Source organism: Ursus maritimus, unplaced genomic scaffold, assembly GCF_017311325.1.
Source record: "Ursus maritimus isolate PB19 unplaced genomic scaffold, ASM1731132v1 scaffold_23, whole genome shotgun sequence".
NCBI classification, from domain to species: Eukaryota; Metazoa; Chordata; class Mammalia; order Carnivora; family Ursidae; genus Ursus; species Ursus maritimus.
The window spans coordinates 29,437,638-29,452,470 of NW_024424786.1; the positions used below are offsets into that span (position 1 = coordinate 29,437,638).

At 51.1% G+C, this 14,833-nt stretch overlaps 1 protein-coding gene across 4 annotated transcripts in view; it reads left to right on the plus strand.

The window, feature by feature from the left end:
- CRY2 (cryptochrome circadian regulator 2) overlaps positions 1-14,833 on the plus strand; it is a 34,146-nt gene that overhangs the window by 16,957 nt on the left and 2,356 nt on the right. Inside the window, exons 6-12 of one of the 4 annotated variants that reach the window (XM_040638998.1) lie at positions 2,345-2,485; positions 3,589-3,900; positions 4,144-4,295; positions 4,420-4,622; positions 4,952-5,044; positions 6,207-6,362; positions 6,622-6,995. In XM_040638998.1, coding sequence (XP_040494932.1) covers positions 2,345-2,485; positions 3,589-3,900; positions 4,144-4,295; positions 4,420-4,622; positions 4,952-5,044; positions 6,207-6,346 — 1,041 coding nt within the window. In that variant the 3' untranslated portion in view covers positions 6,347-6,362; positions 6,622-6,995. Of the gene's footprint in view, positions 1-2,344; positions 2,486-3,588; positions 3,901-4,143; positions 4,296-4,419; positions 4,623-4,951; positions 5,045-6,206; positions 6,363-6,621; positions 6,996-14,833 lie in introns of those variants that run through there. The other 3 variants (XM_040638999.1, XM_040638997.1, XM_040638995.1) reach the window with 3 other exon arrangements.

The window sequence follows — 14,833 nt, forward strand, 5'->3', positions numbered from 1 at the left end:
GGTTGAAAAAAACCCACTTAAAAATGCAAGGAATAGGGGCATCTGGGTGGCTCAGTCGGTTAAGCGTCCGACTTTTGCTTTCGGCTCAGGTCATGATCTTGGAGTCTTGAGATTGAGCCCCAAGCCAGGCTCCTTGCTGGGCGTGGAGCCTGCTTAAGATTCTCCCTCTCCCTCTGCTCCTCCCCCCTCTAAAAAATGCAAGGAATAACAAAATGCGAGGAATAACTGAAAAGATAAAGCCTTCTCTCCCAAATATGCTTTGCAAAAATAGAAAAAGGTCAACGTTTTTAAATGCAAAGAAGTGATTATTATAAAAGTTGGGTGAGTGTGCCGGGAAGGGACCGTGACTGGGATGGGTTTCTGGGGTGGTCAGCAAAGTTCTGGTCCTTGAACTTCGGTGATGGTTGCATGAGTGTTTGCCTTAGAATAATTCGTTAAACCACACATCCGTGTTAACTTCTTTATCTGTATTTCACTTAAAAAGGCTTTCAGAGGGAGGTGGGTAAGGGCGTGAGCAGACAAGTATACCTAGTGTCTGTCAGAGGCACTTAACCCAATACCCGAGGGGTTACCGGCACAGGAGGTGACTGTTAGGTTGAGATTTGAAGAAAGAGTCAGAGTTAACCAAGGGAAGGTGAGTGAAAAGCAGGACAAGAGTCCAGGCCAGGGGAGCTGTGCCTGCAAAGGCCCGCAAGAGCGTGGTGCTTACAAGAGAGTGACAAGAGATGAAGCTAGAAAAACAGGCTCACCCAGACAGTGGGGTGCTTGTAAGCCGTGTTTAAGATTGGGCCTCTATCCTAAGAGCAACAGGAAGCCCAGTGCATGTTTGTTCCTGCAGGATGGTGTTCTTAAGCCATTGCTCTGCTCCCAGTGTGGCGATGGAATTAGAGGGGGGTGAGAAGAGAGGCAGGGAGGTCAGTTGGGAGGCTGTCACAGTTGTCTAGTCTACATCTTAGCCTGAACCAGGTTGGTGGCAAGAGGGATGGAAAGAAAAGGACAGATTTGAGGAGTACTTGAATAGTAGAATTGACAGGACTTGGCGACGAGGAAGTCAAAGGCGACGGCCAGGCCTCTGGCGTGGGCACCCAGGTGGATGACCGTGCGCTTTCTGAGATAGGAATGCACGTGGAAGGGTGGTCTGAAGGAAAGAGCTGTTACACTTTGAGGGGCCGGGACTACACTTTGAGGTCCTGGCAGGGAGTTGGATGGAGTGATTTGGGAGTTGAGCTAAGCAGTAGCTAAGCAGTCTGAGCTGGAGCCTCCAATGTGTCGATCATCGGCAGAGAGGTAGTGTTGGGAGCCGTGGGACTGGACGTGCTTCCCCGGGAGCACGGTTGAGTAGGGGCCCAGCACAGAGCCCTGAGATGCCAACATCAAATGGGTTGGGAGGGGAGGCAACCAGCCACGTGGGAGGCAGCCAGGAGCGTGTGGAGTCCAGAGACCGAGGGAACAGAGGGTGTGGAGACTGGAGCAGGGTGAGGTGTGCTGAGAGGTCCAAAAATATGCCAGGCAAGCACCTGCAGGACTCAGTGGCACGGAGATCACCAGGACTTGGGGGGGAGCTAGCCTGCAGGGAGCAGTGAAGGCAGAAGCCATGCTGGGGTGGGCCGAGAAGCGCAGGTGGCTGTGGGACATGGGCTGTGGAGAGAAGAAAGCAGACCCGATAGAGGTCACAGGCTTCCTAAGGGTCCTTTATTATTTTTTTTCTTTTGTTTGCAAAGAAACGAGATGATTTTCCCAATGTTCTTGGAGTGGAAACTGGAGAGGGAGAGATGGAAGGTGCAGGGGAAGGAAGAGGGGAGGGCTGCAGAGCCAGGGGAGGCCCTGGTCTTGGGCAGAGTCACCGGAGAGGCAGTGGGGAGGAGAGGGGGAGGTGTAGACACAGGTGAGTGTGTAGATTTGGTGGCTAAGAGTTGAGGAGTTTTTCAGCCGAAGGCTTCCCTCTCCTTACAGTAAGGAAGCGAAGTCGTCTGCTGAGGGCAGTGGGGGAGGTCTGCAGAGGGTGTAAAGTTTGTGAGAGAGGCATCACGAAGAGAAAGAGGGTGCGAGGAGTTGAGGAAGAAAAAGTTATCAGCTGTAGAAGGAATCTGGAGTTAGAAGCTGCGTCCCCCCAGCCCTGTCTCTTGGCAACTCTGTAACCCCAGAAGAGCCACATAACGCTTTGAACTTCATCGTCCATTTTCAAAAGATGGTACTAATTAGTGCTGCCCCAGAGGATTGTTCAGACCCCACGGGAGAAGCCACGTAACAGTGAGCCGCGAAGTAGAGCACTACGCCTGTGCCTCGGGGTTGTTCTCTGCAACGTCCAGGCCTCTCCTTTCTTCGCCTTCTCTTCCCGCTGCAGGCCTGGGTTGCCAACTATGAGAGACCCCGAATGAACGCCAACTCCCTGCTGGCCAGCCCCACGGGCCTCAGCCCCTACCTGCGCTTCGGCTGCCTCTCGTGCCGCCTCTTCTACTACCGCCTGTGGGACCTGTATAAGAAGGTGAGGGGGCGCCAAGGACAACACACCCTGCGCCCGTCGCAGCCGAGCGGACCAGGCCTTCTGGGCCAGTCAGACACCCTGCACAGAGGCCCTCCCCTCTGACCCTGGTGGTGGGGACCGGGTTGTGGATTCTGGAGTTGCTTATGTTTGTGAACAGTCCAGAGAAGGTAGGGAAGAGTCCACATCCCGGAGCCAGCACCACCCAAACTGCTGATCTAAATAAACTCCAGGTTAGCAAGTAGAGCAGGATGGGCAGAAAAGCTGACCTCAGGGTGTGACCCTCGAGGTGGCAGATCCACTGGCAGCAGGTGTACGGGGGCAAGCACTCGAGCTGGGACTCGGGGAGGGCATGCTAGAACCAGTCCCATGCCAGGGAGCACAGCAGCCCTCTGTGGGGCCGGTGCAGAGCATTTAACGGGGGGTGGGGTGGGGAGGGAGTTCAGGAGCAGCTGCTGCCTGCCAGTAAGGAGGAAATGACCCGGGCTGAATGCAGGGCTGTGCTGTATGGACCCAAGGCAGATAACCCTATGGTAGGACGCCTGCCCCCAGAAGGAAAGAGGGCGACATACCCAACTATCCACATTCAGCAGGTCATTCTTAGGTCTGTGTCGTTTCACGCTGTTTCCCTGTCCTTGCCGATAGCAGGATTTTGTGGCATGGGGTGGCTTTGCCAGTTTGGAATCTTGTGATTTCAGGAAAGTCATTATATGCTTGGAGGCCTGGTCTGATCTTTTAATTCTTCAAGGCCCCAGATCCAGGCTGTTGTAATCACTTATTTAACCAGAATCTAAACTGAGTATTTTTTATGCATGCTGATGGGAAAACTCCCTTTGACTGTAGAAAGTGGAGCCAAGCAGGGACCCTTGAGGCCAAGGATCATAGGCCAGGCCTGGGGAGTTTGGTTCCCGGTGCACACAGCCAGGGCCTGGGGTTTCAGTCTGTGGGCACACTGGGCCACTGCTAGGGCATAGTCCCTTCACGTGTCTAGGGGGTTTGGAGCCACCACATTCATAACAGCTCCAGATTGCTTTGTGGGAGAGATCGGAGTGATGTGGTGCTGAGAGCTGGGCAAGTGTTATATCCGTGTGCCGCCCCCACCCTAGGTGAAGCGGAACAGCACGCCCCCCCTCTCCCTGTTTGGGCAACTCCTGTGGCGAGAGTTCTTCTACACGGCAGCCACCAACAACCCCAGGTTTGACCGCATGGAAGGGAACCCCATCTGCATCCAGATCCCCTGGGACCGCAACCCCGAGGCCCTGGCCAAGTGGGCCGAGGGCAAGACAGGCTTCCCTTGGATTGACGCCATCATGACCCAGCTGAGACAGGAGGGCTGGATCCACCATCTGGCCCGGCACGCCGTGGCCTGCTTCCTCACCCGCGGGGACCTCTGGGTCAGCTGGGAGAGCGGGGTCCGGGTGAGTGCTGTCTCAGAGGAAGCTGGCCCATACCTTCTTGTCAGGCCCAGCAAGGGCAGCCCTCTTCTGGGCTGGGGCATGGGGTGGGATCCCTGGATTCAGGGGATCCCCTCCAGATCCTTCTTGGCTTGCTATCAGCAGAAGGGTTCTGGCTGTCTCTTCTCCATGGGGCATGTGGTAACTTGGGGAGAACCCAGGCAGTAGGTCCATCGAGGCTGACTGTCCTACGCTGTCCCCATGTAGGTATTTGATGAGCTGCTCCTGGATGCTGATTTCAGCGTGAATGCGGGCAGCTGGATGTGGCTGTCCTGCAGTGCCTTCTTCCAGCAGTTCTTTCACTGCTACTGCCCTGTGGGCTTCGGCCGCCGCACGGACCCCAGTGGAGACTACATCAGGTAAGGATGCGGTCCAGGCTTTCTGGCTCCTGGCTGCTGGGACTGGCTCCTAAAATAAGATACCCTTGACCCTTTGAAGGAGAGGTGCAATGTGCTGACCGGTTGTCCAATGTGTGTGTTTCAGGCGATACCTGCCCATATTGAAAGGATTTCCCTCTCGATACATCTATGAGCCCTGGAATGCCCCCGAGGCCATTCAGAAGGCAGCCAAGTGCATCATTGGTGTGGACTACCCCCGGCCCATAGTCAACCATGCTGAGACCAGCCGGCTCAACATTGAGCGAATGAAGCAGATTTACCAGCAGCTCTCCCGCTACCGGGGACTCTGTAAGGAGCCACTACTGCCACCCCCATCCCCTAGCTCACTGAAGGGAAGGGTGCCCCTGCAGGCTCAGCGGGGATTTCCAGATATTGGAAAGGGAGACCAAGTGCTCTCTTCTAAGCTGTTAAGTTGACTTGACTTCCCAGGGCACAGGGCACTGCAGGCTGGGCTGGATCAGGGCTCCCTTAATTACGGCCAGTGGGAAGAGGTGGAACCTCAGTGTTATGGCCCAGCACCCCCTCTCCCCCACCACCCCATCTTGTCTTCAGCTGCCCTGTGGCCCTCTGCAGTCCTGTGAGATGATGTTCTGATTGCTCCCCTGCCTGTCTCCCAGGTCTGCTGGCATCTGTCCCTTCCTGTGTGGAAGACCTCAACAACCCGGTGGCAGAGCCCAGCTCGAGCCAGACTGGGAGCATGAGCAGTGCAGGTGAGTAGCAGCTGGCCTCCTGTGGACTGTGTCCGTCCAAAGGACACTGCAGAACTGCCACTTGAGTCATTGAGGGCTGAGGACAAAGGCTGGAATGAGTCTATGGCCCCATAATATAGAGCTTGTATTCCACTTGGAGAGACACATGGTAAAGGAACCGTGCAAGATCATTTCAGATAACAAGTGGTTTTGGGGAAAATAAAATTGAATGTTCTGATATGAGAGGGACTGGGGAAGAGAGGGATTCCTTCAGGTACTTTAGATTGGAGTAGTCAGGAAACGCCTGTCTAAGCAGGGACCCAAGTCACAAGAAGAACCTGGCTTTCCAAGAACTGGGAGAAGAGCATTCCAGGCAAAGGGACTAGCAAGAAAAGACCAGAGACAGAATGAGCTTAGCTCACGCAAGGAACAGAGAAAGGGAAGCCAGTGTAGCTGGCATGTCTCGCGGGAGGAGCTAGAATGAGAGGAGGACGAGCTGTGGCCGGAGTAGCATCCCCAGACTCTGCGCCCATGAGGAGGAGGGGGAGTGTGTCATCAGTGCACGAAGGCACTTCGGGTGGGCAGCAGGGTGGAGGAGTGGCGATCTGATCTAAGTTTTCAAAAGCTCACTCCGCCTGCTATGTGGAGGCGACAGCGTGGGCAGGAGCGAGGACAGGGAGGCTAGAAAGGAGGCAGCCGTGGTTGTCCAGGCAGGAGGTGGTGGCACAGCCCGGTAGTGGGGCCGAATTCTCAACCTCCCCACCTCGGCCTGGGATAAATATCAGTAAGACGAGACGAGCAAGAGCTCCGGGGACCTTTCTGGTTTGCCCAGCCGGCTGGCTCCACAGATGAGGGCGCTGTTTCAGGAGCTGGTCCAGGTCACAGAGGGAATGCCTGGCCTTCAGAGCAAGGTCCGCTTCTGCAGACACGCCACATCAGCCTCTGGAACCCCTGGGGTTTGGGGCCCAAAAGCTGGCCATGCTGCCAGCAGGCCTTGGTCATGCTCTCCTTGGCCATTTCTGGGCAAGGTCACTGCTGAAAGGAAGGCTGAGGGGCAGGCGGGAGGAGCAACATGTTGGCATGGCTTCGATGCACGCTCCCTGCCCCTTAAAGAGCTGCCCAGTTTCAGGTCATCTTGGCTTGATGCACAGTCTGTGTGACACTTCGACCTGCTTCCCTGCAGGCCCAAGACCACTACCCAGTGGCCCAGCATCCCCCAAACGCAAGTTGGAAGCAGCCGAGGAGCCACCGGGTGAAGAACTCAGCAAACGGGCCAGGGTGGCAGAGTTGCCCGCCCCAGAGCCGCCGAGCAGGGATGTCTGAGAGTGAGTGACAGCAGGTTAGAGTCACCCTTGGGAAGGAAGGCGGGAGAGGTGGGGCTGGGTTTGGAGCTGAGGGTTAAAACCCAGCAAACTTGATTAAAACCTGGTGGAGAGTGCAGGATTTTTTAGGATTTCAACCTTAAATTTCTACCATCTGACTTCCATACCTTTTAAATTTTAGAAGAAAATTTAAAAGTAAAGCCTTTTTCTTTACCAACTAAGGAAAACAATTTTTTTTGGCTCTTGCCACTTATCAAAGTGAGTCAAATCCTACAGAAAGAAAGCAGAGTCCGAAGGCAAAGCTGTGGGAGAAACGGCCCCGTGGCAGGGTCGGAGGAGGCTCCAGGACCCACTGGCGTCGCGGACAGGCTGTGTCCCACAGGCGGGCCAGCGGAGGGCAGCACTCACCTTCCAAAGAAAGGCCGAGGGCTGTGCGCGGGCAGTAGGCCCAGCCCCCGCTGAGGCCCTGTAGCGTCTGGCCGCCCATCATCTGCGCCTCTTAAGGCCACTCCCCTCCTCCATTCGCACCTTCCTCCGTGGCCTTGGCTCTGCCCTTCCCTGTCAGCACTCAGCTTTCTTTGAAGCCCCGTGAATGTCATTAAAAAAACAAAAATAAAAACTGGCTCCTTCCACAGAGCAGGAAGGGACTTTCATGCCTTTCTTGGGGAATATAAATGACTCTTCTCTGGGAGTCGTCATCTCAGGTGCTCTTCATGTGCCATGTCTGCATCATTAGACTGCAGAGTAATTTTTTTTTTCCTATGGAGCTAATTGATTCTTTTTTCCCAACCCTTCCATTGCAGGGCCAGGTGGGGCCATCTGGTTTGAGTGTCTGTGCTTGAGTGCTGGGTGAGACAGCGAGGGTTTGATGTTTGTGCCCTTTACCCTACTAGGCTCTTTGTCATAGATGTTGCTGGTAGATTTGTACGGGCTTGTTCTAGAAGCACCGGCAGCCTGGGATACTACTTAGATACTACTAGGTTATCTCTTAGCTCTGTGATACTAAGCAAAGTTCATTCTGTCTTACAAATCTGGAGCTTGCCAGGCTGATAGTATGCCTTCCAGGTGAGAAGATCAAAGCATAGAGAGCTTAAATGTCTGGGTCAAGGTTGCTCAGTAAGCTAATGGCATCCAGTTCAGAATGAAATTGTTGCCAGCAGGTGTGTGAGGAAGGGAAACATAAGCATATAGGATGTGTTACGATGCCCATCCACAAGCATTCAACAGTCTACTTAGAGAAGAAGACAAATAACTTATAATTCCTAGACTGATGGTCTAGACTGTACACACTTCGCACAAGCTGGCTGTTGGTGGGTTGGGGTGATCAGGGAATGCGACACAGACATTTACACTTGGGGCTGAAAGGTGAGTTGGATTTAGGCCACAAGGAGGACATTTCAGACAAGAACAATAGCTTCGGGATTACATGATCTTGTACAAATTACTTAACTGCTATGAGACTTCGTTTCCTTACCTCTGAATTCGGTTGTTGCAAAGGTTGAATTATTAACTCTATCTGTCAGGTAGGAATGCATGGGGCTGTTAGGAGCAGGAGAGCTGACTGCTGTGGCTCAAGCAAATAGGGATTTATTTATTTTTTCCCTAACAAGAGACCCTGAGTTGGGCATCGCTTGGTGGCTCAGCAATGTCAGAGCCAGTTTTTCTGCAATTCTCTTGCTTCATGGTCTCAAGGTGGCTGCCACAGCCTCAGCCATCAATTCCTCATTCAAAGTAAGAAAGAAGAAGAGTAGCAGAGACAGCTGCACTCATTCATCAGTAAACACACACCAAGTTTTTGAGCACAGTTTGCTAGGCACTGTTGTGCTCATTGGGCTATTGGGACCTGCTNNACATGACTGACAAAGGCCTTCCCTCTTGGGTGTGTCTTGGTGGAGGAGACAGACAATAAACAGAGTTAAGAGGCTCTAAGTGGTATGAAGAAAAATTCAAGTTGGTAAGAAGATAGAAAATAAAGGGGCACAGTGAGGGTTGCAATTTTATATTAAGAAGGTTATCAGGAGATGTCTTTCCTCCTTTTTACCAAAAAAATAAAAGCTTCCCCAGAATACCCCTCCCCCAGCTTTTCACATTGGTCTCATGAGCCCAGACTAAGTCACAAAGCCTCCTCCAACGTGGGAAGTGGGGATCCGGATTGTCAGGATTGGTTTAGACCATTGGTTTTCCAACTTGAGTAAGCAGTAGAATCCCCTAGATGGTTTGTTAAACCACAGATTGCTGGGCCCACTCCCAGAGCTTCTGATTCAGTAGGTCTGGGGTGGGGCCTAAGAGTTTGCATTTCTAAAAAGTTCCTAGCCGCTGGTTCTGCTGCTGTTCTGGACTATACTTTGAGAATCACTGACTTAGACCAATCATGATTCATTGTCTATGTCAGGCCCATGAGCCACCGCTGAACAAAATCTAGGTTTTGGTAGCGAGGAAGTGTGGATACTGGTAGACCACTGACAGTGTCTAGGTGATATGCAGGGCAGTTAGCCCAATGCCTGGCTCATAAGTTCATAAGTATCCAGTATAATTATTACAGATACTGTTACCATTATTATTTTAGAAGAACATAAGGCTACCGTTGGGTTGGACCATGAAGGGTCATAAATGTCAGGCAGGTGAATCTTTGGTGTACTCTGGATGCTAAGGAACATTTTGGAACAGGAGAGTGAAATGATCCACCTGGCATTTTTTGAAGCATTGGGCTGGGGCCTGCAGAGGAAACGTGGCAGTGGGGGAGCCAGCTGAGAGGCAATAGCCATGACCCCAAGTGAAAACATTACAATGGTGCGGAGGACAGCCTGTCTCTGGCCTTGTCCTCCGGGAAATTATTCTTCGGCCTATTGGAATCTTAAGGACTGATTCTCAAGGTTTGCCTTGCCCTTCATCATGGCTACTTGCTCTGAAGTGGGAGCCAGGAAGCCAGAGGACGAGACAGACTAGGGAAGAAGGCACGTGTTCTTTGGAAACCCTGCGAGGCGAGTAAACTTGTGTTTCTCTGTACGCTGCTGGTAGTGCCTGGCCCTCAGGGCGTTCCACGTCCCCATCAGTAAAGTAGTGATAATAGCATCTGTCACCCATCGAGCATACACGGCAGGGGAGAAAATGTCAACCATACACGCAGAGGCTTCGAACAAGTAAAACGCACCACGGAGAAGAAATGACATTTCCATCCTGCACGCACTTCTCAGGGCATCTTGGATTGTATTATCGTTATGTTAGTCAAAGGCAGCCCTCTGGGCTAAGTGGGCCACGCAGCTATGGCCACATGGCCTAAGCTGACACGGTGTTCTACTGAGAAGCAGACTTGCCCTTTCTCCCCTCTTCTCTCGGTCAGTTTTAGTTGTGTGCCTTGGAGCAGGACACTTAGCCTTTCTGAGACACTGTATCTGTGAAGTGTGACTAATCTTTACCAACCTGAAGTCTTCATCCTGAGCCTTTTGAGGCCCTGGTTAGCTCTGAGCTCTATTGTTTTGTGGTTCTGTTATTTCTAATGCCTCAGACCCGTGGCAGTTCACAGGGCAGACAATGGTTTACCGTGTAAAACATGCCCTGATGTCAGCAGGGTTCATGCTAACCTAAAACCCACGCCAATGTCTGTCTGCATCTGGTTTTACTGTGCAGTGTTCACTAAACTGAAAAATAAGCCAGCCCCCAAATAGCTATCATTTCAGAGGCTTCCCCATAATCCCCAGAGCTGCTGACTGCCCAGGATTCCATCAGCCGCCAATTGTGTACAGTTTTTTCTTATTGGTCCAAACATTTTACCATGGGGAACCAGCTCACATGATCCATTTGCCCATCGGCTGGTACACGTGATCTGTTGAGAGAAGCCCCATTGAATACAAAAGGTTCCTGGCCAAGGACCACCCCTCGCCTCCCCTCCCCTGCCCATAGTCCACCGAGGCTGCATTAGCCCTGGAGGTTCACTGTGGAAAACCTGACCCCTGGAATCTCCTCCTTGTCATTTTGGCACGTCATTCCGTTGTGTATCCCTCCTTACCTGAAACAACATGTGTGGAAGGCAGTGGGCGGTCTCAGACGCTGCACAGGGGAAGGGGACACAGTGCGGTGTTTGGACTTTCCGCTCAGACCAGCGAGCGCGCTGCTGTCGTGCCGCTCACTGCCTGGGAGCCCTTTCCATGCCAAGTTGCCTCCCGTCTCCACATCTCACCCTGGAAATGAGAAGTTGGGATGCATGGAGGTGTCCCTTTGCACTCACCCCTGCCCCCCCCAGCAGCTGTTGGCTGACTGACATCCCCTCCCTGTTGCTGTGGGATTTGTATGGTGCAGGAAGGGAAAGGGTGTCATTGACATGAGGAATGAGATGGAGCTGAGAGCCCAGCTTTGTACCCCATCCTGGCCCATCCCGGCCCAGCTGCACCTCTGTACTTCCCTGTACCTAACTTGGGAGCTGGTAGCAAGTCTTCTGCCCCTTTCAAGCTCCTGGGCACTGAGACAAAGTTTCCACCAACCTTGAGCTTGTTGCGATATCCTCTGCCGACGCAAGGCCCTGCGTGCGCTTCGTCCGCACAGCCCTGCGGGCTAGGATCAGGGGCACGGGGGCCTCACACACTGGGCTTTCTTGTTAGCATCCAGTATGCAGGTACCCGGGGGGTAATCCTAACACTGGGTGCACCGAGGGAGGCAGTATTAACTCACTTTGTGTTCCAGCAGCTGCTTCTGTGGTTCTCGTATTTAATGACAGGTTGAAAGAGTCGGATAATTGAGAAATTGATTTTTCAGTGCATGTTTTGAGTTGATTTTTCCCTTGATGCCTCCCCCAAGCTGTTCTTCCCTTTCTCTTAGTGCTGCTGTCATCACTTTCCCTCAGGGCCTCATCTGATTTCCCCAGCCCCTATTTTCTGCAGACTTATGCTCTGGCTTGAGAACAAGAACGCAGGAACTATCTAGTTATCTGCTGATAGAGCAGCTTGAGGAACTAGTTGACTAGGCCTTTGACTAACTTTGTGGACAAGAACAAGCTGGTTCCTCCAAATCTTGGTTCTGCGTTTGTGGTTTTGAACTGGTCATAGAGGGACTTGGGTCACGGGGGCTTATCTGTGGCCACACGCTGCCAGCTCCCTTCCCGAACCTGCCCCGTAGCACAATTATGCCCAAGTCAACATGGGTCTGAGGTGTTAGCCTTATAGCCACCTGACTGCTTATAGTCTCACTTTAGGCATTTATTGTTTTCCTTTGGAAAATGTTGAATTATGATGCGGAATAATTGAGGAGGTGACAAATGCATTGCTCAGATGTTAAATGTGGAGGGAACAGGGTACATCTTCAGCTCTCATAGTAGCCTGGAATGCCCACTCGTTACCAGTGTATGCCAAATGGAAAAGGGAAATGCACGTTAAAGAACATAGCCTCTTGAAGTACATGAGATTCATTATAAGCCTGATTCGAATTCAGTGAATGCCATCGACAGATTGTACGATGGGTCATTTTCACTGTGAGGTGTAAAAGAATCACCAAGAAAGTTGACAAAGCATATTAGAAAATAATCTTATAAATTTGATTAAAGATGCTCACAAAGTCACCTGATTCAAAAATAGTGGTTTTTTATACATACAGTGACCTCGGAAGTCGTGGGCCATCCCCCAAGAAAACCTAATGAAGATGAGCAGCCAAAAAAAAGAGAGAGCGAGAGAGAGGATTTTGATGCTTTTTGGTAAAAAAAGACTGTCTAAGCATTTGAATTAAACCTGTCCCTGAAAAGGGCATTTTTAACCAAAAGCAAGCCAATGCTGTTAGCAAGTACATGGATCCATTATTCACATGATCTCAGGAATGAAGGCAGGGCTCTTGTCCACTCTTGCATGAAGGCCCCAACGACCCTGGACAGCCACCATGGAGTGGTGGAGCCATTGCCCGATGAAATAGGTGCGTGTCTCTTCCCTTGTAGGATCTAGATGGAGAGGGAGTCTGGAAATCTTTAGTCTGTTAACACATACCCAGTATCCTCTGAGCCACTCACCTTCTGTGGCGAAGCCCTAGCTAGCTCTTCTATAAGCAACTATCAGACGCACTCAGAGACAAGTTTGCCAGAAGCTATGAAGATCACTGGCTACAATTAAACAATTTGCCTGCACAATTAGGCTGCCGGGTGTTTGATCAGAGAATCTGGAAAAGAGGAGGCTTTGTCTCTCCCTAGTTACAGAGACTTCATTGCTTCAAACTCAGTCCTGTCAGATCTACCATCCATGCCACAGTATAATTTTAAATTTCTGGTAACTACATTGAGAAATAAGTGAAATCAATTTAGTAATATATTTTTTCCAACTATACATGGGCACTGGTTCGCAAACCCTGCTGGGATTACCCATGCTTTGGAGAGTCTGATAAAGGATGGAGCCCTTGCCAGAAAGTGGTAGCTATTCACACACACAGGAAGATGTGCACCGATCTTCAGGGGCCTCATGGATTACCCCTTAAGCCTATCCTTGGACCACTAAAGAGTCCAAGAACCCTAGAGTAAGAGCCCGTGTTCTAAGGAATCTTTATGCACTCCTCATCTTCCCCCATCCCGAAAGGTGGAGAAAACACGATAAACAGAGGAATCAGGAAGAGGACCTGCTCTGGTACGCCCTCCAGTCCTGAAATTTGCAGTTTCAGAAGCAAAATCATCTCTGGCTTAATGGGCCAGAGCGAGACCTGCGTGTAAAATATATATCACAGCACGTCTCAATAAACATATCCATGCTTTAGAAACTGATACATTTATTTATAGGAAAAACATGGCTAGGTTATTATGGTACAAGCTTAAAGGAAAAATTTATTGACAATAATACATATTTTAAAGAATGAGGCACTCAGTACTAACCCAATCAGGTACCCGCCCTTACATTTATTTCTTTATTTTCTATAGCTTCTAGATAACTCGTCATCATCCAGATAAAATCATCTTCAGATTTCACATTTGTCATGTTGCGTGTGTCAGAGGACTGATTTTGACTCTCTGGCTCCAGTGTCTTTGACCCTTCAGAGCATTTTCCCTCTTCTGCAAAATTCTGTACTTCCGTGTATGTTGCTTGAATGTGTACTGGCCTTCATGCCACCACGTTGGGTTTCCTCTTACATCCCCTGTAAGTCTTGAGGAGCAATGCTAGGATAGAGAGGTTGCTTCATGGTAAGAACACGGGTGTTGGCGCCAGACCTGGGTTTTCTGGCTCAGCTTGGCGACTTTTGGTGCTGTCATCCTGGGCCACTTGTCCTCTTTACTGTTTTCTCATCTGTAAAACTGAAGGCCATATTTTCAGGATTAACAGGATCACAAGCTGTATTAGTTTGCAAGGGCAGCCATACTAAGGTGCCACAGACTGGGAGACTTCAACAACACAAATTTATTCTCTCGCAGTTCTGAGGGCTTGACATCTGAGAGCAAGGTGCTGGCTGCCTTCTTTCTGTGTGTGCCTGTGTGCTAATCTCCTCTTCTTATAAGGTCACCAGTCATATGGGATTGGGGCCTACCCTAATCACCTCACTTTAATTTAATTACTTCATTAAAGACCCTTTCTCCAAATACAGTTACGTTATGTGGCACTGGGGGTTAGGCCTTTCACGTATGAATTTGGGGGAGAACACAGTTCAGCCATAATACTACTGTATAGGGGCGCCTGGGTGGCTCAGTCCGTTAAGCATCTGCCTTCAGCTCAGGTCATGATCCTGGGGTCCTGGGATGGAGCCGGGCATCTGGCTCCCTGCTCGATGGGGAGCCTGCTTCTCCCTCTCCTCCCTGCTGCTCCTCCTGCTTGTACGCTCTCTCTCTCAGTCAAATAAATAAAATCTTTAAAAACACCAACAACTGTATAGTGCCTGGCCGCCACTAGGTGCGGTGAGCCTCATTATCATCTGCCTCACCATCATTTAAACTTACACAAACCTTTAATGGAACCCTGCATGTCTGTACACTCTCCGATACACTAGACCTATTTAAACAGGCAACCCAGCATTATGACTGGCTTATGCTGTCCTCTCTTGTCAGGCATGAGGCCATTTCTTCCCTGCGCTCCAAATTCAGGATGTTATAAATATTTAAAATGACTCCTTGTGTCCCTGTGACCCCCTCCCCCAGTCTTCTCACACAGTGCCAGGGTTCTTTTATCTGTATGTGGAAATTTGCTCACCTGCTGATTCTAAACTCAGTCACTGCCTTCATCTTCAAATTACTGGTCCCATCTGGCTTCTCTTCTCCCGTTTGTTTTCTGAGTGTCTCTGGCAGCAGCTGCTGTGCCTTGATTTGGAAAACCGCCCTTGTCCTACCAGAGCAAGGATCACCTAGGGCCTCAAGTGAGTCCATACGGCCTCTCCTCCTCCTCTCCTGCCCTGAGCCCTGGAGCCGAGGGGGCTCAGAGGGTCTGCAGGGAGAGCTTGTCCTGTGTCACAGCCTCCCGGGGGCACCCCAGGTACTGTGGCCAGTGCAGCTCACGCCAGGCTCTTCCTAGTTCCCAGTGTGAGTGTCCCCGGAGAAGCAGCCAGA